This window comes from Bos javanicus, chromosome 20 (assembly GCF_032452875.1).
Source record: "Bos javanicus breed banteng chromosome 20, ARS-OSU_banteng_1.0, whole genome shotgun sequence".
In the NCBI taxonomy this organism is placed as follows: Eukaryota; Metazoa; Chordata; class Mammalia; order Artiodactyla; family Bovidae; genus Bos; species Bos javanicus.
This window is the reverse complement of record NC_083887.1, coordinates 1,045,203-1,069,639: the sequence shown is the minus strand read 5'-3', so window position 1 is coordinate 1,069,639 and position 24,437 is coordinate 1,045,203. Positions and strand designations below refer to the sequence as shown.

General features: G+C 48.1%; 1 protein-coding gene across 3 annotated transcripts in view; it reads left to right on the top strand.

Moving 5' to 3' along the window:
* SLIT3 (slit guidance ligand 3) overlaps positions 1–24,437 on the top strand; it is a 764,694-nt gene that overhangs the window by 48,288 nt on the left and 691,969 nt on the right. The window contains exon 1 of one of the 3 annotated variants that reach the window (XM_061393169.1): positions 15,078–15,106. The exons of the other annotated variants lie outside the window; for them this stretch is intronic. Coding sequence (XP_061249153.1) covers positions 15,093–15,106 — 14 coding nt within the window. The 5' untranslated portion in view covers positions 15,078–15,092. Of the gene's footprint in view, positions 1–15,077; positions 15,107–24,437 lie in introns of those variants that run through there. 3 annotated transcript variants of the gene reach the window in all.

The following is a 24,437-nucleotide window of genomic DNA, read 5'->3' as shown; positions in this document are numbered from 1 at the left end:
TCTGCCAAGCTCTGTAATGTAGGTAGAAAGTGTTTTATATATGAGGTTTCGAAGAGGCGTTAATGTGAAACCAATGGAGAGTACAGTTTGATATAACCTTTAATGAGGAAAAAGACCTAGGGAGAAACCTGGTTTCCATCCATTTTTTTAACTGCAGAAACTTACAGGAGTATCTTTTGGAGTCTTAATTGTCTCATCTGTAACCTTTAGAATGGTGGGAATAACACTTCTCTCATGGCACTGATGCAGAGTTTGAATGAGATCAAATGTCTGCAAATGTCTCCTAAATCTAGTGCCGTGGCAATGACTTACTGATGCCACCCACAAGAGCTTTATCAGCTAAATCCTGCATCTAAAAGATGATCAGGATTCATCTTAGCATCTTATATTTATAGGTGAGGAAACAGCGAATTCAAAGGACTTGCTCAGGGTCACCCATGTTTTTGAATTTTGCCTGGGCTTATCCTTTTCATTTATCAAGATGCATCTTTTACAAATGCAAACAGAGCCTCATACCAATACCAGTAACCCAGCCAGGTGGAGTTGAGAGAACTTTTCATCTGAGTAATTACTAACCAGCGGTCTCAAGAAAGTAGAACCACGTAAGGGGCTCCTTGAAAGATAGAGTCAGTTAAGGGAGCTATTTATTGAGTGCTGATGCTGGAAAAGATTGAAGGTGGGAGGAGAAGGGGATGACAGAGGTTGAGATGGTTGGATGGCATCACCAACTCAATGGACATGAGTTTGAGTAAGCTCCAGGAGTTGGTGCTGGACAGGGAGGCCTGGTGTGCTGCAGTCCATGGGGTCGCAAAGAGTCAGACACGACTGAGTGACTGAACTGAACTGAACAATGATGACTGGGGCTTCCCAGGTGGTAAGATGGTAAAAGACTCTGCCTGCGATGCTGGAGATGCAAGAGATGTGGGTTCGGTCCCTGGGTTGGAAAGATCCTCTGGAGAAGGAAGTGGCAACCCATTCCAGTACTCTTGCCTGGAGAATCCCACGGAGCCTAGCGGGCTGAAGTCCAGGGGGTCACAAAGAGTTGGACACGACTGAGCACAGCACAGCTCAGCGGTATAGAATGATGGCTAAAGCAAGTGAAGTATCCTCATAACCAGAACAGCTCAAAATAATATGGAACTCAATCTGGGCTGAGCTTACCCACCAGGTGACTGACAAGGTGAAAGCCACCATGCTAGGTTCAGAGAGGAAGAGATTTATGGGGTGATGGGGAAAATGAAGGAAGAGACATCAAGCCTTCAGGAACCACTGGTGAAAGCGAGCCCCACTCATCCCTGTTAGTGGGTACAATATGTAGGAAAACTCACACATCATAAAAAAAAAAAGTACAAGTAGAATTTGAAAAAAAACAAACGCATGGGGAAAATATTAATATGAGAACAATTGTATCCGAGAAAGAATTCAAGTATGCCTCCACAGCTAGCTGGCAAACAGCACAAGTTCTGCATTTTATTAGAGTCCTGACTTTGCATGGAACACTGACCTTATTTGAGAAGCATTTCATAAACACTGACACACAGCACAGCAGCATTTGGGGCCATGAGGAGCACAGGGCCTCCTTTGGGGGGCCAGCTGCCTCTCCTGGGCTGCCCCAGCTGTAACTAGACCACTGGACATGGCTTCCCTGGTGCTGATTCCCCCCGGTCTTCTCTCTGAGGCATAACAAAGCAGGCAGGAGTTTCCCCAGGGGAGAATGAGGAAGCGGGCTTTGGACCACAGGTTGCTCTTTGGACAGGTTTGCCTGGGAGTGGGGTAGTTGATGTGGAAGACAGCTTTGAGGGGAAGGGTCTGAGAACTTCCATTTGGGCCAGTTTCTTTTTTGGAAAACTCAGTTTGTGCCTGTACATGTGGCTGACTGTGTGGTTCCTGGGCACCGTTCAGCTGATCCTTTGGAAGGGAAGACCTGGGGCTTGCAGTAGCCCTGAGAAATGTATGCAGTACATCTCCTCCTGCTAGAAACTGGCACTTTCCTCTCCATCTGCTGCCAGCTTACAAGTCCTGAATTTCTGCCATGGAACTTGGTTCTGTCCCTCCCCCTCATTCCCTTCTCTAGCCAGGAGGCTTTCAAGCTTTGCAAGTAGCTCTGGAGATCATCTGGTCTACCCGCTTGCCACTGATCTCAACCCACCCGGACAGATACGTGTCTCAGAACTGCAATCGGAGGGGACCCCAGCTTTGTGGTGTGAGCTGCCCTCATGAGAAGTCTGTCCTGCTTTCATTTCAGCCTCAATCACAGCATTTGGTGCTCAATAATGATCACTCAGAGCTGTAGGAAGCCTTTGCCAATCTGAGAAACCAGGGAGACAGAAAGGACCAAATCTAGTCGTAAATAAATAAGGAGTATTGTGGAACCCAAGGGGAGAGGCACAAAGGAGCTTGATTAAGGTATAGGTATAGGTAGGGGGCAGGAGGAGAAGGGGACGACAGAGGGTGAGATGGCTGGATGGCATCACTGACTCAATGGACGTGAGTCTGAGTGAACTCCAGGAGTTGGTGATGGACAGGGAGGCCTGGTGTGCTGCGATTCATGGGGTTGCAAAGAGTCGGACACGACTGAGCGACTGATCTGATCTGATCTGATAGGACGATCCCAGATTGAAGGCAAAAAAACAAACAAACAGCTGGGAACCAGGACTAGAGAAAAAATCCACAATGGGAAGGCCAGTTACTTCATGGGAGGTTTTAATGTCTAAGGCTCCCCCGCCCCCTTCTAATTACTTCATGCCACGGGATGGTAACCAGTCTGCTGTTTACTCTGTTCAGGCGCTCATTTTAACACTGAGACACTTTCCTTACTCTTCTTCCTGCCATGTGCCTTCCTTATATGTTCTAGAAATTTTGCAAAGACCAAAATCTTCTCCTCTAGGTTTTTTCCCGACTGGAGTTGCATGCTGATTCGAGCCATATTCAGCCAGGAAGCCCTCTTCCCGTCTTTAAAACAAGAGGCATCCCCTTCTGAGAAGACTGCGCTACAGTTTCCTTTGTCTGTGTTGCTAACGAACAAGGAGGCCCCATTGCAAAACGGCGTTTCATGAGCAGAGTGGGGCTGATAGCACCTCTTGCCAAATGTGACTGTGTGTAGTTGTGTGGGGGTGTGGGGGGAAACAGCTTTGTCAAGCGGAGGGCTGAGGGAGGCAGCTCTGGGGAATTTTTAGCAACTGCAGCATGGTGTGGTGGAAAGAATGTTTGCCTGGGAATTTGGAGACCTGGCTGTACCTCTGACATACTGTGTGACCTTGGACAAGTCACTTGACCTCTCTGGGCCTCAGTTTCCTCATCTTTTAAGGGGACAAAGGGAGGAGGCTGGCAGATCTCCAAGGATCCCTTCGACCCTATACATCTTCACTTCTCTGGCTGGGATTTGGGGTTTAGACCTGAGCCAACAAGTAACCAATCCCAGGGACTTTCGAGAGGCAATCGAGAGGCCAGAACAGCTGCTTCAGGGAGTGGTTGGTCCTTGATTAAGGCTCAGATAATTAGCTCAGTTCCCCAGTAAGCCTTCTGAAATTAAGAAAGAAAAAGATGTTTCGTGTCAAAAAAAAGCAGTCGGTGTTTCTGAAAACTGACTGGCTCTGGGCTTTGTAGACTGCACAGGCAGAATGTCCCTCCCTCTGTAGCAGAGCAGCTCACAGTACTGACGCTGGAGTTGGTGCGGCCGGGGCTTGAACTAGCTAAGCAGTCTTGGGCATGTTCTTCAGTAGTCACCTGTGTCCTTGGGCTGCGGGAGGATCAAATAAGGTGTTACGTGCCAAGCTTAGAGGACGTGCCTGGTCTTGAATAACCACTTTAAAAGCCATTATTCTGATTACTTATGGCTGATTCGAACTTCCCTAGTGGTTCAGAAGGTAAAGAATCTGCCTGCTGTGCAGGAGACTGAGGTTTGATCACTGGGTCGGGAAGATCCCCTGTAGAAGGGAATGGCAACCCCCTCCAGTATTCCTGTCTGGAGAATCTCACAGACAGAGGAGCCTGGTGGGCCTCAGTCCATGGGATCCCAGAGTCGGACATGACTGAGCAATTAAGCAGGCACGCATTTACAAACCACTGCCAAAACTAAAGCCATGGCCATTTTATTATGGTCCCTGATTCTTTGGGTCAGGGTGTGGGACATGGTTCTGTAGGATGGCTCATCTCTGCTTCCAGATGTGTGACATGTCATAGAGAGAAGGGAATGACTATGGGACACTTGAATGGGTGGATACTAAAATCATCTTCAGGCTGTTCACCCATATGTCTGGCACCCAGGTGGTTTAACTTGAAGACGGCTCTGTGGGGATTGTTGACTAAAGTGCCCGTGTGTAACCCCTCGATGTGGCTTGAGCTTCCCTGAAGCATGAGGGCCTTAGAGTGATCTAACTTCTTATATAGAGGCTCAGAACTCTAAGAACCCTTGGGTCAGTAAATAACCCAGGAGCTACATGATTTTCTATAAACTAGCCTTAGAAGTAACATAGTGTCCCTTTGGTGTATTCTATTGCTGTATACAACTGCATACTAGCCCAGGTTAAAGAGGAGGAACCTTCCTTCTGGAAGGAAGAAGTCTCAAAGAACCTGTGGCCATGTTTATAAAACCTAATAGTCATATAGTTATCATGATTATTTTCCATACCTTGTAAATAATATCCTAACAAGATTAAAAGCTTCTTGAGGGCAGAGGCTGCGTTTCTGTATGGGTTAAGTACAATGCTCATGAAAATAAAATGAAGTCAATGCATTTTTAAAAATCAAATTGAATTAGATAGGCAGGAGGTTTGGTGGAAAGTCCCTCAGCTTTTAAAGCCAAAGAGATTTGGATTTAAAAAAACCTGGGCTAAAAATGTGCCTTTTGTCAAATTATCAATAATGGTCTTTCTAGACTCAATTTTCTTATCAAAAAAAAAAAAAAAAAGAAGACAATAATAGCTATTTCAAGGACTGTTATAAGAATTAGCAAAATGCCCAACATGTAGTTGATGCTAATGGGCATTGTGAGGCATCCTGGCACTGCAGCAAGCACACAGATGCTCAAGCTGGCAGCTCTGGTTTCAAGTCCACTGCTTGTTGTCCTGTAGCGATAGACAAGTCCTTCTATTATGTGGAGTCCTAGGAGCCTCGTCTGTAAAATGGGTATAATGGTAAATACCTTTTAGGCTTATTGTGAGGATGAGAAATTCATCAGCTAAAGCTTTTAGCTCAGTCCCTGACACTTAGTAGAGACTTAATACGTAGTACCTATAAATTGGGCAGCTGCAGCTAACAGTTGTAGTTCTCTTGTTTGTATATTGAATCATCCACAAATTTATGCATTGAACATTATATATTTAATTACACAATAGCCTCGTTTTCCAAGTCCCTGCATTCTAGGGCCTTTTGATGTTTAGATCTGGGAGGATACCCTTATGGGATAGAGAGCTGGTCCTGTTTTGGTAAGGAGCCAGCTAGGGACAGTGCCAGCTAGGAGGAAGAGAAGGGGATGACAGAGGATGAGATGGTTGGATGGCATCACTGACGCGATGGACATGACTTGAAGTAGGCTCTGGGAGTTGGTGATGGACAGGGAAGCCTGGCGTACTACAGTCCATGGAGTCGCAAAGAGTTGGACATGACTGTGCGACTGAACTGAACTAAACTGAGGGACAGTGCTCTGTTTAAATACTTCCACAACTGACCTTTTGCTTTTGACCCCAGAGCGCCCCCTGCCTTCCTCCAGTAATAACCATTTTTTCTGGAATAACCACTCAGTTCTTTTTCCTGTTGGATCTAGACTCTTTCTTACTATTGTGCACAGTAGTAGTGTCAGTCACTCAGTCACGTCTGACTCCTGAGACCCTGCAGACCATGGACTGCAGGACCAGGCTCCTCTGTCCATGGAATTCTCCAGGAAAGAGTACTGGAGTGGATGGCCATTTCCTTCTCGGGGGATCTTTCCAACCCAGGGATCCAACCCAGGTCTCCCGCATTGCAGGTAGATTCTTGACTGTCTGAGCACCAGGGAAGCCCACTGCTGTGTGACTGTGGGCAAACATGCTGGCTCTTACCTGTGTCTGTCTTTGTTGTTGTATTTTTAAAAAGCACTGTTTTCCTGGCTCAAGATTGGTGGATTCTGCCAGCCGTGTCTGTGTGGTGCCAAGCAAGGACATAAGGCTTAATTTTTCCAGGTAGTTTCTGGGATCTGAGCTCAGTCAAGAGCTTCTCCTTTTCTTCCCTAAGATCTCCTAAAAGCCTTTTAAAAATAATTCTAGATAATCTGATCAAATAAATTGACCTTGTTCTTAGAAAAATGCACAAACTCACAATATTTTGCAAATGATTTTGAAGCCATTCACAGTCATTTTTCTGGGTGGCAATTTTATTCTGAATGACCCTATCTGTTTCAACAATTACATGAACTGGGTTTTTGCTGTGTTCCAGTTGAGGTTCATGGACTTCGCAGGTGGCTCAGTGGTAAAGAATCTGCCTGCCAATGCAGAAGGTGTGGGTTGGATCCCTGGGTCTGGAAGATCCCCTGGAGGAGGCAATGGTAAACCATTGCAATATTCTTGCCTGGAGAATCCCATGGACAGATGAGCCTGGCAGGCTATAGTCCATGGGGTCACACAGAGTCGGACACGACTGAGTGACTGAGCACGCACACACGCATGCTCTTAAGGTTCGTAGTGCACCTGTGAGAGGGTCTCTGTCTTCATGCTTTTGTAAGTCCCTCCATCCCCTTGATCAGAGGAGGCTTGTGTTGTGGCTGCCGAGGATTCAGCCTCGCTTCCTAGAAGAATGTCGTCTTTTGCCCCCATGGGATACAGTCTGGTGGATTTGTAATCAGGGACCTTCCCTTCTCCAAGTCAAGGGATCGGCTCATAGCCCAGGTCAGGTCTGCCTGGGACTTTCTCCTGGAACTGGAATCTGAACCAGAGGGGCGAAGAATTGGACAAGATGTCTTGCCATGTCATCTAAGTGCTTGTGCAGGGACCAAACATCCCTGCTTTCCCTTCCTCAGACCTGATTTTAAGATTCCCATTGGCTCCAGAAGACCCTTATGCCTTCCAGTGAATCCCCTTCTGCTGAAGATTACAAACTTACAACCAAATAACTCTAACTGAGAAAGCCACAGACAGCAAACTTTGGGGAGAAAGTGGCATAATGAGAAAGATTATGCCTGGCATTTGGAGAAAGGCAGACTCCGGTTTGAATCACAGTATTACCATTCACCAGCTGGGCGCCCTTAGGCAAGTTCACTTTGCTCTTAGGATGTCAGCATCATTGTAAAATAACGGTAATGAGTCTTGAAATTCAGATTCTCTGACTTGGTTGTGTGTTGGAATCACCTGGGGAGATTTAAAAATTACTGATCCTTGAATTCCATCTCTAGTGATTCTGTTTTAATGATTTTGAGGTGCTTCCTGGATGTTGTGATTTTTGTGAAGTTCCCAGGTATTTCTGATGTACAGCAGTGTTTCAGAAAACTGACCTAAAGAGAAGTTCCCAATTATAGAGAATACTAAATGAGATAAGTTATGTAAAACACTTAGCATTATGTTGCTGTTATTCAGTCGCTAAGTTGTGTCTGACTCTTTGCAACCTCCTGGACTGCAGTGTGCCAGTCTTCCCTGTCCTTCACTATCTCCCCAAGTTAGGTAGCTTTATCTAGGGATTGATAAAAGTCACTCTCCTTTCCTTCTTAAGGTGAGCTCGAATCACTTGCTTTTGCTTCTAGCACAGTTTTCTTTGTTTGGAGTAGTCATAGCAATGCATGACAACCATGGTGCAATATAACCCTGATTATTTATACCACTTGAGGTGAAGGCCAATCGTCAGTGTAGCCAGAATTATAGAATATACAAAAATGTGATTACTTTCATATCCATGGAATAACTAGGGCGAGTTCAACAATGCTTTCTGAGAACATTCTATGGACTAACTGCTTTAATGGATAGATGAAATTGATTTGTAATTACTATGGCAACAGCAGAATGGAATGATGTCTTCCCAAGGGACCTGGATTAAGACCCAAGAGGATTCTTTCCCAGGTCTGCCCTGCAACCTGCAGCGTGACCTTGCCTCAAGCAGTTTAGCTCTCAAGTTCTCAGTTTCCCCGGATCCTATTATCTAGCTGGTGCAGCTTCAACAGTATCTTTTAAGGAAATATATCGATGTGACTGTTATTCAGACAAGGATGAAAAGAATCTATAGGAAGCAGAGTGAAAGCAGGGCCTTGAAACTCTTGGAGGAGATACCATCTATGTATCTGTGCGCTGTTTCTCCTGTCTGCTGCCCCCTTAGCTCCTACCCCACAGCCTCCCCCACGTCTTGCCTTCTAGAAACTTCCAAACCTCTGTCTTTATAAGGGGCTTCTCTGGCGGCTCAGATGATAGAAGAACCTGCTTGCAATGCAGGAGACCCAGGTTTGATCCCTGAGTCAGGAAGATCCCCTGGAGAAGGGAATGGCTACTCACTCCAGTATTCTTGCTTGGAGAATTCCACAGACAGAGAAGCCTGGCAGGCTACAACAGTCCACGGGGTCGCAAAGAATGGGACGTGACTGAGCGATTAGCACTTTCACTACTTTATAAAGTCTTTTCTGCAAAGAGGATGCAAAGGGAAAATGTCCATCTCCCCAGGGCTTCTCTGCCTCAGTACTGTTGACATTTTGAGTGGGATACCTTCTTGTCACTGTGGGCTGTCCTGTTCATTTTACAGTGTTTAGCATCATCCCTGACCTCTACTGGCTGGACTGCAGAAGCACCCCTCCCTAGTCTGACAACCAAAAAGTGTCTCCAGACATTGCTGGATGTCGCCTGGGGGACTGGATCCCTTCTGGTGGAGAACCGCTGTCCTCCCCATCTCAGTGACGTGTGTCTGTGTTCATAAAGCATCCGTGTGTGCACGGTGGTCCACCTCCGTAGCGCACTCGGGGATGTGCTCAGACGGCCGTGAGCCTTGCGTGTCACTGTCAGGAGTGGGGTCTGAGTTGCAGAGAAGTCAGTGTAACAGTAATAGTGCCCACACCTGCCCTTTCCTGAGGGTTTGTTCTGTGTCACAGGCACAGCTAAGCGCTTGATGCGTTACATTGTCTCCCTTAAAGCTTCACATTGACAGGATTTGCAAGCCGGTGGCCAGTGGACAGAACCAGCCCTCCAAAGCGCCATGCTTGGTTCATGTGATATTGACTCATATATTGGTGTTCTTTAGTGTCGGTGTCTGTTTTCTTTTTTTAAGATGTATTTATTGATCGGGCTTCTCACTGCAGTGGTTTCCCTTGGTGCAGAGCATGGGGTCTAGGCACATGGGCTCAGTAGTTGTGGTGCGTGGGCTTAGTTGCTCCGTGACATGCGGGCTCTTCCTGGACCAGGGATGGAACCCATGTCCCCTGCATTGGCAGGCTAATTCTTTTCCCCTGAGCCCCACCAACTGACACTAGAGAAGCCCTAGTATCAATTGCTTATCAACATTTCAAGATTGAGTGAATTCATATAAAAATCTATTTCTGTCTTCCTTCTTAAAAAAAATTGGAAATGTTTGTAGCAGGGGGTCAGCTTGGCTCTAGGGCAGTGGTTGACTAGCGTTTAGATGAGGCCTGTCTGGCTTTCCGCACAGTCTGACCGCTCCCTATTGTGACCCCAGTGCTGAGACTGTGTGTCCGCTGTCATTTGGCATCATTACTTTTCTTTTCTCAGCCCAACTTCCCTCATTGATGTCATCTGCCAGGCTCCTCTAGGCTGTCATATCTGTGGCTCCTTCCTTATACTACACAGAGTTGGCATATATTACTGTTTTCATTTTAAAGATGGGAAAGCTGAGGCTCACCCAAAGGAAAGCTCTGGTCCAAATTCATACAACAGATAAGCAGCAAAGCTTATCTGGAACCTAAGCCTTCCTACCTCGCCAGCATCGCCCTGCCTGGCATCACAAAGCAGCCACCAGCAGTCTCCCTGCATCCCGGGATGCTCCGGCCGGATCTTCTGCACCTCAGGGTTTCCTTGGAGGACCACATCTAGTGTCCTTCTGCTCACCAGGAAACCCGCATGTCCCTGAGATGGGAAGACTGTCCTCTGAGTGTAGCTCCCAAGCTGCGTCTTTCCTGTGTCTGTGCCACTCTTTGGTCTGTGTCCAAAAGCTGCTCGCACACTCCCACGTAGCTGTGGGGCCAGCTGGTGAGTGTGCTTCTGCCTGAGACGAGGCCGCTTGCCTGCGGGGAGGATGTGATTGCTTTAGGAAATTAAGTGGGAGTGATTAATTAGGAAATGTACTGAGGACTAAGGAAAGAAATAGAAAAAAAAGGAAAAAATGGAACCCTAAATAGAGAAAGCTTCTGGCCACATGGCTAAGGATACTGAATTCAGTGGAATTGAAAGTATATGATCCTGTTTGTTTTTTTTTTTCCCCCTGCTGTTACTTTGATATATAAGGATGCTGGAAAAAATCATAAAATCAGCTGATCCAACCTCTCTTTTCACCAAATGAAGGCTCAGAGAGACTGGCAGCTTTACAAGAACAGCAGGGCTTGGGACTCAGAAGAAAGACCTGAGTTTGATTTGTGCCACATTCTTACAGGATGTGCAATCCCAGTCTTGGTTTTCTTCTTGTGAAATCAAGGTGGCATTGCCTATTGCCAAGGGCTGTAGAAGGGCACTAGCGACCAAAAGCAGGTGCAGTGACAGCTAGTGAGTAGCGAGTGCCAGGCACCGTTCTAGCACTGACTCGGGCTTTCTTACTGTTCACAACAGTCCTATCGTTAGCTCGGTTTGTAGGTGAAGAACAAAGGCACTGAGAGGATACATGATTTACTCTGTCCCGAAGCTAGTATGTGGTAGAGGCAGGTTTCCCAGGCAGCCTGAGCCCAGAGTCCACGTACTCAACCACTAAGCACTCTGTCTCATGCATCTGATGTAATGTGTAGATAACATTATATAATCAGTCAATAAAACAGGACATTTGTGTATGATATGATTAATATACAAATTATCTATCATATAATAAGTATATATAATATAGTAATTATATATATATATATATATATATATATATATAATGGAATGCAAGGAGCTCAAACCACTCAATCCTAAAGGAAATCAATCCTAAATATTCATTGGAAGGACTGATGCTGAAGCAAAAGCTCCAATACTTTGGATACCTGATGCAAAGAGCCACTGATTAGAAAAGACCCCGATGCTGGGAAAGATTGAAGGCAGGAGGAGAAGGGGACGACAGAGGATGAGATGGGTGAATGGCATCACAGACTGAAGGGACATGAGTTTGAGCAAGCTCTGGGTGATGGTGAAGGACAGGGAAGCCTGGCGTGCTGCAGTTCATGGGGTTGCAAACAGTTGGACACAACTGAGCTACTGAACAACAAGAACATAAATGTATTCTAGGTCAAACCCTATGGAGTTGGTATTTTTGTTCTAGGGAAGGTTGAAGAGTAGTGATTTTATAGAATTCGTCCTAATATATGCTACACCAGTCACAGCAATTTCCCCTTCTCTCGGCTTCCTCAGGAAGTTCCTATCTGTGAACCACAAAATGGACGGAGGAGGAGAGGGTGCCTTTCCCTCCTCATGGCAGGTGCTGCAGCACCCAGTACCATCACACCCGTGCATGGAAAGCATCCAGCACAGTGCTCAGCGAGTCATACCCATTTATCGCCTGGAGACGGACCTGCTGAGTCCTCCTGTCTCACTCCTTCCACCCCACCCCCAGGGGACTTGGCTTTTGACTTGAGAGTGTTCATACACAATAAAACTTTTAGGGTACAGGTGAGGTTTTGGACCCAGGAGCTATACTTTATTCTATGGGACTTTGGTATTTTCAGCATGCTTCAGTGTAGTACAGAGCCTGCTGCCAATCCAGGCTGAGCGCCGTGGCCTTTCAGACACGTGAGAGTTACGGGGCTGCCGGCACGCACACCACCCCCCCAGCCTCCTAGCTCCTTTCTCGGTGTTTGCTCTCGGGTCCTCACGGAACAGCCCCCCTTGCTGTTCTTACTGAATTGCGGCTTGTCAGTCAGCCTTGTCTTTGGAAACTCTGCCCACCTCCAGTTCCTAACTGTGGGTTTTAATGCAAGGAGTGTGCTTTCTGACCTCTTGAGCTGTGGTTCTAGGTCTCTGCAGGAGCGCTGTGCTCATGACCCTGCTCTCTCGCCCAAGGAGCTCAGGGGAGTCGGTGGCCCCAGCAGAGAAGACGCAGGCAGAACCCCTCGTCTCCAGTCCCTGGGTGCCCTGGCAGCGCCCCTGGGTGGGCACTGGCTGTCCTTCCAGGTTGGATCTCTGGGCCGGGAAGACCCCCTGGAAAAGGGAACGGCAACCCACTCCAGTACTCTTGCCTGACTCTGTGGAGTCGGACTCGACTGAGTGACTAACACTTTCATTTTCCAGTCAGCCTGGAAAATCGTGAGGAGACTAAGTTGGCCTTCATCCTGGGGGAAGCCATTCTGTCTCCCCAGGGATCTTGGGGATCGGAGGAAGTGCCTGAAGCGGGTGGGGTTTTGGGGGTCTGTGCACTGATACTGGGGCTTCATAGTGACAAGAAAAGCTGACTTTTATTGAGACCTCACATGCGTCAGGCACTGTGCACAGTGTTTCTTTTCTTTTTTAAAAATTAATCAATTTAATTGGAGGCTAATTACTTTACAGTATTGTGGTGGTGTTTGCCATACATTGGCATGAATCAGCCATGGGTGTACACGTGTCCCCCTGTCCGGAAACCCCCTCCCACCTCCCTCCCCATCCGATCCTTCTGGGTTGTCCCAGTGCACCAGCTTTGAGTCCCCTGTTTCATACATCGATTTCTTATTCACTTCATCCTCACAAGAATAGGATTAGGTCCTGAGGCACAGAGGATAGATAGCTTGCCATGGTAACCTATGTGTCAATGGTGGAGCCGTAATTCAGGCCAGTCAGTTTGACTCATAGTTTTGATTTCTTAGCCACCCTTCTCTACAGCCTATAGACTTCTTACTTTTGAGTTTCCACTTAGTAGGCTTCCCCGATTCTAAAGCAGCAGGTTTTACTGATTCCTAGGTGTGAAAAAGCGGAGAAGGCGATGGCACCCCACTCCAGTACTCTTGCCTGGAAAATCCCATGGACGGAGGAGCCTGGTGGGCTGCAGTCCATGGGGTCGCGAAGAGTTGGACACGACTGAGCGACTTCCCTTTCACTTTCATGCATTGGAGAAGGAAATGGCAACCCACTCCAGTGTTCTTGCCTGGAGAATCCCAGGGTCAGGGGAGCCTGGTGGGCTGCTGTCTATGGGGTCACACAGAGTCGGACACAACTGAAGTGACTTAGCAGCAGGTATAAAAAAGAATTGCAGAAAGGTGGTTCAGGTGGTCCCTGAATGAAAGCCCTGAGATAGTTGTGGTCTCGGTCGCTGCCTGGATCTCCTTTGTGAAGCTGTACTTTTTTGTGCCAGTTCCACATTGCGTCACTGGGAGAGTTGTCCCGGACGTCAGGTCCAAGGGGGTGAGATGGTGCTATCGCCAGGAGAGCCTTTCGTTCATTCGTCCAGCACAGCTGCACTGGGCGCACCCATGTGCCCCTGCGTGCCCTGCTGAGCGAACCATTTCTTACCTCACCAGCTTTCTCTTACCAAGACGTAACCTGCATAATGGCTTTAGTCAAAACAATTAAACAAAAACCAAGAACTCAGAAAATCACAAGTACTGGCAAGGATGTGAAGAAATGAGAATACAATGCAAAATGATACACCTTTTGTGTAAAGCAATATGGCAGTTCCTCAGAAAGTGAAACACAGATTTGCCATATCTAGCCTACTTTTGAGTAGTTTGACTCAGCAGTAAAGAATCCGCTTGCAATGCAGGAGACCCCAGTTCGATTCTTGGGTCAAGAAGATTCCCCTGGAGAAGGGATAGGCTATCCATTCCAGTGTTCTTGGTCTTCCCTGGTGGCTCAGTGGTAAAGAATCCACCTGCGGTGCAGGAGCGGCAGGAGATGTGGGTTTGATCCTTGGGTCGGGAAGATCCTCTGAAGAAGTGCATGGCAGCCCACTCTGGTATTCTTGCCTGGAGAATCCCATGGACAGAGCAGTCTGGTAGGCTACAGTCCATAGGGTCACAAAGAGTCAGACATGACTGAAGACTTGGCATGCATGCATGCATACTCGAAAGAAATGAAAGCAGGGACTGAAACAGGTATTGCAGCATTATTTACAGTATCCAAGAGGTGGAAATAACTTGTGTTCATCAACAGATGAGATACATACATACAATGGAAAGTTGTTCAGCCTTAAAAAGGAGTGGAGTTCTGATACATGCTACGACCAGGATGAACCTTGAAAACATTATGTTAAGCAAAGTAAATCAGAAACAAAAAGACAAATATCATGTGATTCCACTCATATGAAATGTCCAGAATAGGCAAATTTATAGACAGCAAGTAGATTAGAGGTTATTAGAGGCTCATGGGAGTGGAGAATAGAAATTAGTGCTTAATGTGTACAGAGTGTCTGTTTGGGTTGATGAAAAATTTTTGGAAAGTGAAGTCGCTCAGTCGTGTCCGACTCTTTGTGACCCTGTGGACTGTAGCCCCCAGGCTCCTCCATCCATGGGATTTTCCAGGCAAGAATACTGGAGTGGGTTGCCATTTCCTTCTCCAGGGGATCTTCCTGACCCAGGGATCGAACGCAGGTCTCCTGCATTGCAGGCAGACGCTTTAACCTCTGAGCCACTAGGGAAGCCATATGATAAGATAGTTGTGCGTCATTGTTAAGTGTACTTATGCTACTGAATGGTTAAAATGGGAAGTTTTATATATACTTTACTGCAGTGTAATGAAAATGGTCTCATCACAAGAGAAAGAAAAAGTCTGTTTGTAAAGGAACGGCATCTTACAGAAATCCCTTTCTTATTCCCCTCAGCACCCAGGCCTTATGCCTAGCACAGGGCCTGGCACATAGTAGATGCATATTTCTTTCTTTTTCTGTTTTCTAAACCAAACTGGGAACAGACTAATTCCATTTGTAGTCGGAAATGGCAGTGAGGCAGTTGAGTGTATATTTTACTGCCATGGCAACTGTGGAACACTGAGATGATACATGTGAAAATGCAGTGATATTTTTGGCAGGTGAGGTCAGCTGAAGGTAACATGGCCCATGGCAGGTAAACATAAGGTTTGAGGGAGTGTGAATTATTAATAATTGTTATAAAAACTCAGAATCCTCACCAGCCTGTGCCTTGTTTGTTCTGGTTGAGAGTGTCCAGGGAGCTCTTTGGACCAGTTGAACCACAAGGAGTGAGAGGAGGAAGTTGGTATTGAACTTGAGGAATCTCGGCTAGATGCTCTCACGGGAAGACAAGAGGCCATCCACTCTCCCCTCCATTCATTCATGACACAGTTCAAATCCTCAGGAATGGCGTTTGTGAGTCTAAGGATCTCCTTGACAGCTGGTATCTGGGAGAAAGAAAAAAGAAGATCACAATTTGGCATTTAAGGAAATAGACCTGGGAGGAGATAAAAGAGATCCGTCTTGCTGTATTGTTTCATGGGCCAAAATGCTTCTTTTAAAAGAAAATGATTTCTAAAGGCTGACATGAATTGTGCATTGCATTCAGTTCTCCTGCTGTTTCCAGGCTTAGGTAACCCTTTTTGGATGGGAAAGGAAAGTCTCCTGCCTCCCCTCCCCTCTGACAGCTCTCCCCCCACCAATACACAAGTAGACACACAGACATGCAGTACACCCGCTGAATCATTAGTAAGTGAGGAGCAGCCTGGGAATCCAGACCTGATCTCCTGCAGGGAGATCCTCCTGTGGCGAGCCTGTCTCCAGCCCACTTGTGACTTCCCTCTTCCAGACTCAGAGTTCTCAGCCCCATCCCCTCTGATGTGCAGTGTGACACAGTGGTGCCGTGAAGGAGCCTGGCGCACTTCCTCTGCCACTGCCACCGGCAGAACCCCACTTGGAAGGGTCTTCCCCACAGACAGCCTCTGGGGGAAATCTGGGGGTTATTTCTCAGTAACATGATGACCAGGGGGTTGAATTAGGGCTAAATTTGAACCCAGGCTTTGACACTCGATAGTCATTTCACTTCGGTGAGTCACTCAACATCAGTCCCCCAGTCTGCAGAACGGGCACAGTGATGGACACCTCTGCCCCAGGGTTCCCGCGTCAGGCAGCTCTACATGAGGAGCATTTGCACACGGCCTGCAGGTAGGCCGCTGCCCACTCCATGGCAGCTCTTGCTCTGATGGAGAGACCAGCAGCCACTTTGTGCCGTGTGGATCTGGTGCTGGAGCGTGCCACTGCTGGTCTGCTTGACAAATCCCCGACAGCCTTAATTTATCAGGGGTCACGGCAGCACCCAGCTCCGTGCCGTGATACAGAGAGCTAATGTGTAGAGATCAGTTGCTGTATTTATGCCCCAAGCTGCTTTACATACATGATCATGCTCAAGTCTCATCCCAACTCTGTGATGTTGACATTATACCCATTTTTAGAAGAGAAAACTGAGACTTGTGTGCATGTGTGTGCTCATCGTGTCCTTCAGACTCCTCTGTCCATGGGAATCTTCCGGCAAGAATATTGGAGTGGGTTGCCACATCCTCCTCCAGGGAGTCTTCCTGACCCAGGAATAGAACCTGGGTCTCTTTTGCCTCCTTCATTAGCAGGTAGATTCTTTACCACTGTGCCATACATATGCAATCTGAGGCTTGTGTGTGTGTGCTCAGTCGTGTCCCACTCTTTGCATTCCCCCTGGACTGTAGCCAGCCAGGCTCCTCTGTCCGTGGAGTTTTCCCAGCAAGAATACTGAAGTGGTTGCCACTTCCTTCTCCAGGGGATCTTCCGCACCCAGGGATCAAACCCATGTCTCTCACATCTCCTTGGCAGGTGGATTCTTTACCACTACACCACCAGGGAAGCCCAAACTGAGGCTCTCTGGGGTTAAATGACACACCCAGGACCACTCACCTAGTAAGGACTGGCACCCAGACATCTGATGCCAGAGCTCATGTGCTGTTGTAAAACACCCCTTCCTTGGGGTCATGTTGGAGGCTGAGCCAGGAGATGGCTGTCTCAAGATGTACCGTGTGTTCTGACCACTCAGTCTCAGAAGCTGTTGTCCTGTCTTGGACATCTCTGCATTTGCCCAATGAGTGGGGTCCTCATTCTTTGTTGCTTTTCTAAGTTTGCCAAGCTCGTTCCCCATCAGTCATTCTTTGATTAGTTCATCCTTTCATTCTTTCCGTCAACATTCATTTTGCGGACCAGCTGCTTTGTATCATGACTACTAGGGCCGGAGATCATTTATTGAGTATTTATTAGGCCCCAGGCACGTCCTGGTGACATTTACGCATTGTCCAGTGTCCTCTTCATGCTTATCACTGCTTCACAGCTGATGAAACAAAGGCCCTAAGGAGGTTAAAGCTGTTGCTTAAGGTGTCCAGATTATGCCAGACCCTGGATTCAAATCCTTTGAGCACTTCACCAATTCTAGACCCAAGAAGATGTCTTTGCTTTTCCAACTCATATAACATTAATTAGTCTTCTAGGTGAACATGCATCAGAATCGCCTAGAAGCCTTGTTAAAACACAGATTGATTGGCCTCGCCTCAGAGTTGCCGATTCAGTAGGTTGGGATGAAGCCCAAGAACGTGCATTTCTAACAAATACCCAGGTGAGGCTGACGCTCCCAACTGGGGGACCCTGCTCTGGGAACCACTGCTCTAGGCCAAGTCCTTTCAGGACAGGGATTCTTTGTTGACAGAACAAATTGTGCTCTATAATTACACAGTGCCCGACACAAAGTCATTGCTAGGTATGTATTTGTTATTTTAAATTGTTCAATTGCACAGTCATTTTTCCTTTGTATACCTTGTTCTGTTTTTATTTCTAAATGTACAAATTATTAGGCTTTGCCATTTAGGGTTTAAACTCACAGGGATCAGGAATTTCACCTTATACTTTTTAGCACCTTTTGCAGAACCTTGCATACACGGGGTGTTACGTAAATATTAGCTGGTTGGTTAGTGATTCAGAGACCAACATTCTTAAGACTCAAACTCCAAGCCAGTTGATCTGGGAGTACAACTCTTGAAACAATCTCTAGATCCCGAGAAGAGGGGCTGGTATATATTTGATGCTGAGTAGTGTTTGTTGAATGAATATCGCCAGTCTCTATGGCTTTACGGCCAATAGCCTGAGGGTCTGCCTGATATCTTGGGCCCAGTTTCAGTGTGGAAGCTCAGCCTCAAAGCATAGGTTGGTGGATAGAATTTTCCAGGGCTTTCAGTGCACCAGCAGCAATGATTCTCAATCCTGGCTGCACAATGAAATCAGTGGGGGTGCTCTAAGATGATGGATATGCCTGATGCCTATTCCTGGAGATTCTGATTTCATTGCTCTGAAGCGTGGCCTGGGCAGCAGGGCTTGTAACGCTCCCCAGGTGATTCTAATGTGCTGCCCAGCCGTTGGCTGCGTGCTTTTCTCTGGGGCCATTCAGAGAAAATGGCACCCTCCTCACCTGCGTGCTTCTGGGCTCACACCTGTGCGGTGAAGGGCAGGGCTAGGCAGGCCTCAGTGAGTGGCACCGGGTATGCATCTCTGACTCCAGGGTTGGAAGTCAAGCCTCGGGTGAAAGCTTGGCCATGCCAGGGGGCCCGTGAGAGCCCCGAGCAGCGGGCCTGCTCCCCTTTCCGGGCCACCTTCGGTCGACTGCTGGTCGCCGTGCTCCCTGGCGGACGGGGCTCTGTTTCAAGGCTGAGTGCAGGTGGTGTGGCTGTTGCAAGGCCCGTTTGTTCCCCTCGGCGCAGAAGGGGACGTCCTCCCAGGGGCCTAGGTGTGCGGCTTAGCGTTTGGCATCGTGCGCCCCAGCGCTGAGTTTGTTCTTGGGTTTCCTGACTGAGGTGCACACAGCGGCCTGAGCTCTAGGCGCTGGCTGAGAGCAACGGGAAAGACCGTGCCTGAACCCCACCCCGCAGGCTGCTTGACTCGCACACCCCTGGTGTAATCAGGCATGACAGGAAGGGAGAGGGGAAAGGGCTGGGGCTTACTGGTGTGCACTCAGCCCGGGCCCCTGGGGACCAGGGGATTCAGAAATGCCAGCTGGTCTCAATTTTATTGGAGCCAAGGCTTGGCTCACCTACAGTCATTTGCATCGATTTGTCCCTGTGCATTCAGCAGACCAGCAGGATCCTGTCTCCCGGAGAGATGGTTGGGTGAGTAATTCTCATTCCCTTCCTTTTTCTCTTCTCATGTGGCCTCAGAAACTGTGTGTTGAAGATGCCATCACGTCACTACATTCGGCTCACCCACTGTTGTTTGAGAGGTAGCGCTGGGTGATACACTGGGCTGGACACCAGAGCGAGGCCAGGGACGCTGGCCTGGGAGTCTACGTTAGGTGGGCGAGCATTCAGTCATTCTGGAGTCTGGAGTCAAATCCAGTGTACTGCTTGGGCCAGGGAGGTCCTAGACATGGGTGAGTTGGGCTGCCTGTAGAGCCGTAGGAGTGAAGGGGGCTGATAGGGGCCTCATACCCAGCCAAAAGGTGCTTTTTAAAACTCTTTGCCAAGCAAACGGAACAGGGTCTGTGCAGTGGGACTTTGGGACTGTGGTGGGCAGCCAGTGTCACAGCCTCTTTAGCCACTGGAGGTGGCGAGCACTTAGCTGAGGGGCCATGGGCTGTGTGAGGGGTCTGGAAACCCAGAGCCCAGGACAGACTCGTGGTTCTGGAGAGGTCCTCTTGTGGAGCCAGCTTCATCTGCAAACACCGCACGAGGAGGCCACGTGGACTGAGCGTCAGGGAAAACCTGCAGAGTGCAACTAGCCAAACTGGGACTTGACCCGGACCGGTGGGGGGGGTTGGGGGCGTCTGACGATGCTGTCAGTGGGACCAGGCATGCAGCGCTGTGACTGCCCTCCGGGTGTGACTGGAAGGCGCCTCTGGCCCTGTAGGAACAGGAGGGGCAGGGAGCAGGGTCCAGGTCCTGACCGCTCTAGTCTTTGCTTCCTCCGTCTTAGATAATTCTGACTGGGACAGCTTGGTGGGCGTCTGTCCTCCCCCATCCAATCTCCTTTGGGTCTCCCTCTGTCCTCACCTGCCCGCCTTCTCCAGCACTGTGCTCCTTTGCACACACCGCTAGACTAGGACCCAGATCCACTGGGGTGAGCTGAGGGTGGCCCTGAAGGCTTTGCCTGTGCTCTCAGCTTCCGCAGCTGTGCCCCCTGTGCCACTGAACCTATGAAGGGTGTCTAGATTGAGGTCTGTATCAGGCTCAGGGGCCTTTCCTATAAGAGATGACAAAGAAACACACAGGCTTGAGCTCGTGGTTTTAGAGTGGCAGATCCCTTTCTCTGGGATCCCAAGGCCTGCCTAGCTTCCAAGGCTTCATTTCTTCTTACGGAGTGCTGCTTTTAGCATCCTTACACAGTTTTATAGGACTCTTTCATTGTTGTTTTTCTTTGTCCATTTATGTGCCCATGTTTTCCACGGAGAGTGCATTGCAGTGAGTGGTTCTTGCGAAGTCGCTTGCCTCCTTCCTAAAACGATTTACCCCCTTGCAGTGCCTCCATGGCCCCAAGCCACGTCAGGGAACAAACCACAGACTGAAATTGCAGCCGTTCAGGAGAGAGGAGTCTTTAATTTGGGCTTAAAATAGCCCACAGCCTGAGAGTTTGAGGGACTGGGAGCAAGGTGTAGTTGCGGGAATGGGTGTTGGGGACCCGCCCCAGGATGAGCGAGCAGGGACTGTGGGCTGGGAGAGAGACAGGCTAGAGGTTAGGGGTCCGGGCCGGAGGCCCCACCGCTTATCTAACTTTACCTTCTTGGGTCTCTTTCAAAATGAAAGAGTGAATGCTGTGCCAGCCTGCCCACTCCATCTGGAATGGAGTTGTCTGCTCCCCTTCTTTCCTCAAAACTCTATTCAGGCGTTCTTGTAATATTGGCTATAAGCAGAGCAATCCTGTTGCTGAACTCTTGGGTCATTATATGTCTCAGGGGTGCATTTCTCACTGTCTACTCCAGGACAGTGCCCCCTGTTGTGTGAGTCACAGAACTGGTCATAATAAGAGCAAGGAGATATTGTTCTGTCCTCTTGATGTGAATAAACTTGCTTAATTCCCAACCCAATCCAAGAAGGAGGACACAGATTATCCCCACTTTACAGACAGGAAAGTGGAGGCACAGACAGTTGAATTCTCCAGAGTTATATCGCTAGGTCAGTGTACCAAGTACAGAGTAAGTGTCAATATGACCCCAGTGCCCACACTTAACCATTATGCATCACCTTCCATGTTAATGTTGGGTGGTTTCCGTCCTTCTTGTTATTGTGATGACTGTCTGTCTTAGGTCAGGCTGCTGTAACAAAATACCAGACTGGGTGGTTTAAACAACATTTCTTTCTGATAGTTGTGGAGGCCAGAAACCCAAGACTCTGGTGACGGCGTGGTTGAATTATGGCGAGGGCCCTCTTCCCGGCCTGCAGCTGGCCACTTTCTCTCTGTGTCCTCCGGTGGTGGACAGCATGCTCTGCTGTCTCTTTGTCCTCTTCTAAGGGCACATGTCCCATCATGGGGGCTCCACCCACGTGACCTCTTCTAAGCCAAGTTGCCCTCCAAATGCCCCACCTCCAAGCACCATCATGTGGAGGCTGGGCTCCAGCACATGCATTTTTGAAGGGCACACGCATTCCGCCATAACACTCCGTTTCCCCAAATGCCCCACCTCCAAGCACCATCACATGGGGGCTGGGCTTCAGCATATGCATTTGTGAAGGGCACATGCATTCCATCATAACACTCCGTTTCCTTGTTTTCAACCATTTGTTGTTTAGTTGCTAAGTTGTGTCTGATTCTTTGCAACCCCGTGGACTGTGCCCACCGGGCTCCTCTGTCCTTGGGATTTCCTGGGCAAGAATACTGGAGTGGGTTGCCATTTCCTTCTCCAGGGGATCTTCCCGACCCAGGGACCAGCCCCGCATCTCCTGCTTTTTCTTTACCACTGCTTCACCAGTGAAGCCCTTTTCTGCAGAGGACCACCTAGTAAATATCTAGGCTCTGGGGACGATATACTCCTGCTCTCAACTATTCAACTGCCCTTATGGCGTGGGAGCTGCCATGGCCATCTATAAATAGATGAGCGTGGCTCTGTTCCAAGAAAACTGTATTTATGGGTTCTGAAATTTGAATTTCATATATATTTTTATGTGTCGTGAAATATTATCTTCTTTTGATTTTTTCCAACTATTTAAAAATATAAAAGCCATTCTTAGCTCATGAGCCATAACAAAAATAAGTTGAGGGCTCGCTTTGTCCTGTGGGACATGCGTCCTAGAGGGCAGGGCTGCAGGGAGTTACAGACTGACTTTTAATCTGTGCCTCCCTAGGGTCACTCTCAGCCCTAGCTCTGTCTCCATCCACAAATGCTAATTGAGTGACGCCAAGGTAAGCTCTCCCAGGTACGATGGATGACTCAGGGATACTGCTGGTTTTCAGAGCAGGAGTAAAAAGTTTCCCTTTTGAAAGCATGGGATGGAAATGCAGTCACTGTCACAAGGGTCCCTTCCCGAATGTTTGTAGGAGAGTGAAGAGAGAAGTTTTTTTCGACATAAAGTGGAGGGATTTATTCTTCGCAAATAGACCTACAGAACGTGATTTGTAATAGGAAACAGATTTCCCCCAAAGATAAATGGAATGTCCCCACCTCCCTAACAGAGAAGAGAATTGTTTCCTCTTTACAAAGGAAACAAATTGGATTCTCAAAGGAATAATCAGAGAAGTTTTAAAAATTGTCATAATAAGCAAGATATGGTTTCATGAATGATGAAAGGGAGGTTTGCCTCCCTTGGGTCTGGATGTGCAGGGCCCTTCTCTCTCCCCCTTGGCACTTTATCAGCACCAGATGGGGGAGAGTGGCTCCTGCCTGAATAAGACTGGGGGGGCCCATCCTGGGCCCAGTGTCTCACTATAAAGACATCCTCTTCTTCCAGCTCCTCTTCCACTTCCCAGCCCAGCTTCCATCAGCCACAGTTCATTCTGGCCCGTGGGAGACAGGATTATGGATGGAGACCTCCCTGAGCAAAGGCATGGTGCTAGGAGTATGCCTGGTGGGTATGGGGGAGCACCATGGTGGACTGGCTATTTGGGCTACAATTCCAGGCAGCCAGCAATAAGGCTGAGGCCTCTCATCTTGGTGGAGGTGGAGAACCTTGATGGATTGAGGGGCGTGTGCCACATGTGTGGATGAAAAATCAGCTGTGTGTTTGGCCAAATGCTGCTGGGTATGGGCGCTGAGAGTTGGTATATACATAAAGTTGGGCTTCCCGGGTGGTGCTGGTGGTAAAGAACTTGCCTGCCAAAGCAGGCAGCAAAGATGTAAGAGATGCAGGTTTAAAACCTGGGTCAGGAAGATCCTCTGGAGGAGGAAATGGCAACCCATTCCAGTATTCTTGCCTGGAGAGTCCCCTGGACAAAAGAGCCTGGTGGTCTACAGTCCATAGGGTCGCAAAAAGTCAGACATGACCAAAGTGGCAGCACAGGATTAGCTGGGAGAGAGAGAGATTGCAGTCATTTGATTGAAAAGCCTTAACTCCCTTGCTCTTTGCTGGATTCTGGAGACGTGGATGGGACTACCACACAGCCTTTGCCCTCTTGTTGCTTATAATAAAGTAGACAGATTCAGTTCCTCCAGTTTTTCACGAGATCTGGAAACAAAGAGCATGGAGCCCCAACAACCCAACTCCGTCCTCCAGTTTTCTTGCCTGTGGATAGTACTTGTGTTTGTGTGTACTCGGTCTCTCAGCCCTGTTCGACTCTTTGCAACTCCACAGACTCTAGACTGCCAAGCTCCTCTGTCCATGGACTTCTCCAGGCAAAAATACTAGAGCGGGTTGCATTTCCTTCTTCAGGGGATCTTCCCTACCTAGGGAAGATGTGGATTGAATCCATGTCTCCTGCATTGGTAGGCAGGTTCTTTACCACTGTGCCACCTGGAGATCCAGTAGCTCATATTTAGGAGATGTTAATGGGGGCAAGTTACTCAGCCTCTCAGGACCTCAGTTTCCTGTGAAATGCAGATAATGAAAGTATCTACCTCATAGGACTGCTGTGAGGACTTAGAGGAGATGAACAGTGCCTGATACATCATGAGAACTCAATGAATGACAGAACTGCATTTATTATTATTGTTATTATTTCCCAGCAATAATAATTTCCTACATTAGTACAACTTTTTAATTTACAAAGCCCTTTCTCTTACAATGGGCTTCCCAAGTGGCTCAGTGGTAAAGAATCCGTCTGTCAATGCAGGAGATGTGGGTTTGATCCCTGGGCCAGGAAGATGCCCTGGAGCAGGGGAATGGCAACCCACTCCAGTATTCTTACCTGGAGAATCTCATGGACAGAGGAGACTGGTGGGCTTCAGTCCATAGGGTTGCAAAAAGAGTCGGATGACTGAGGGACTAAAACAAACATGTCTCTCTTACAATACATCATTTAAT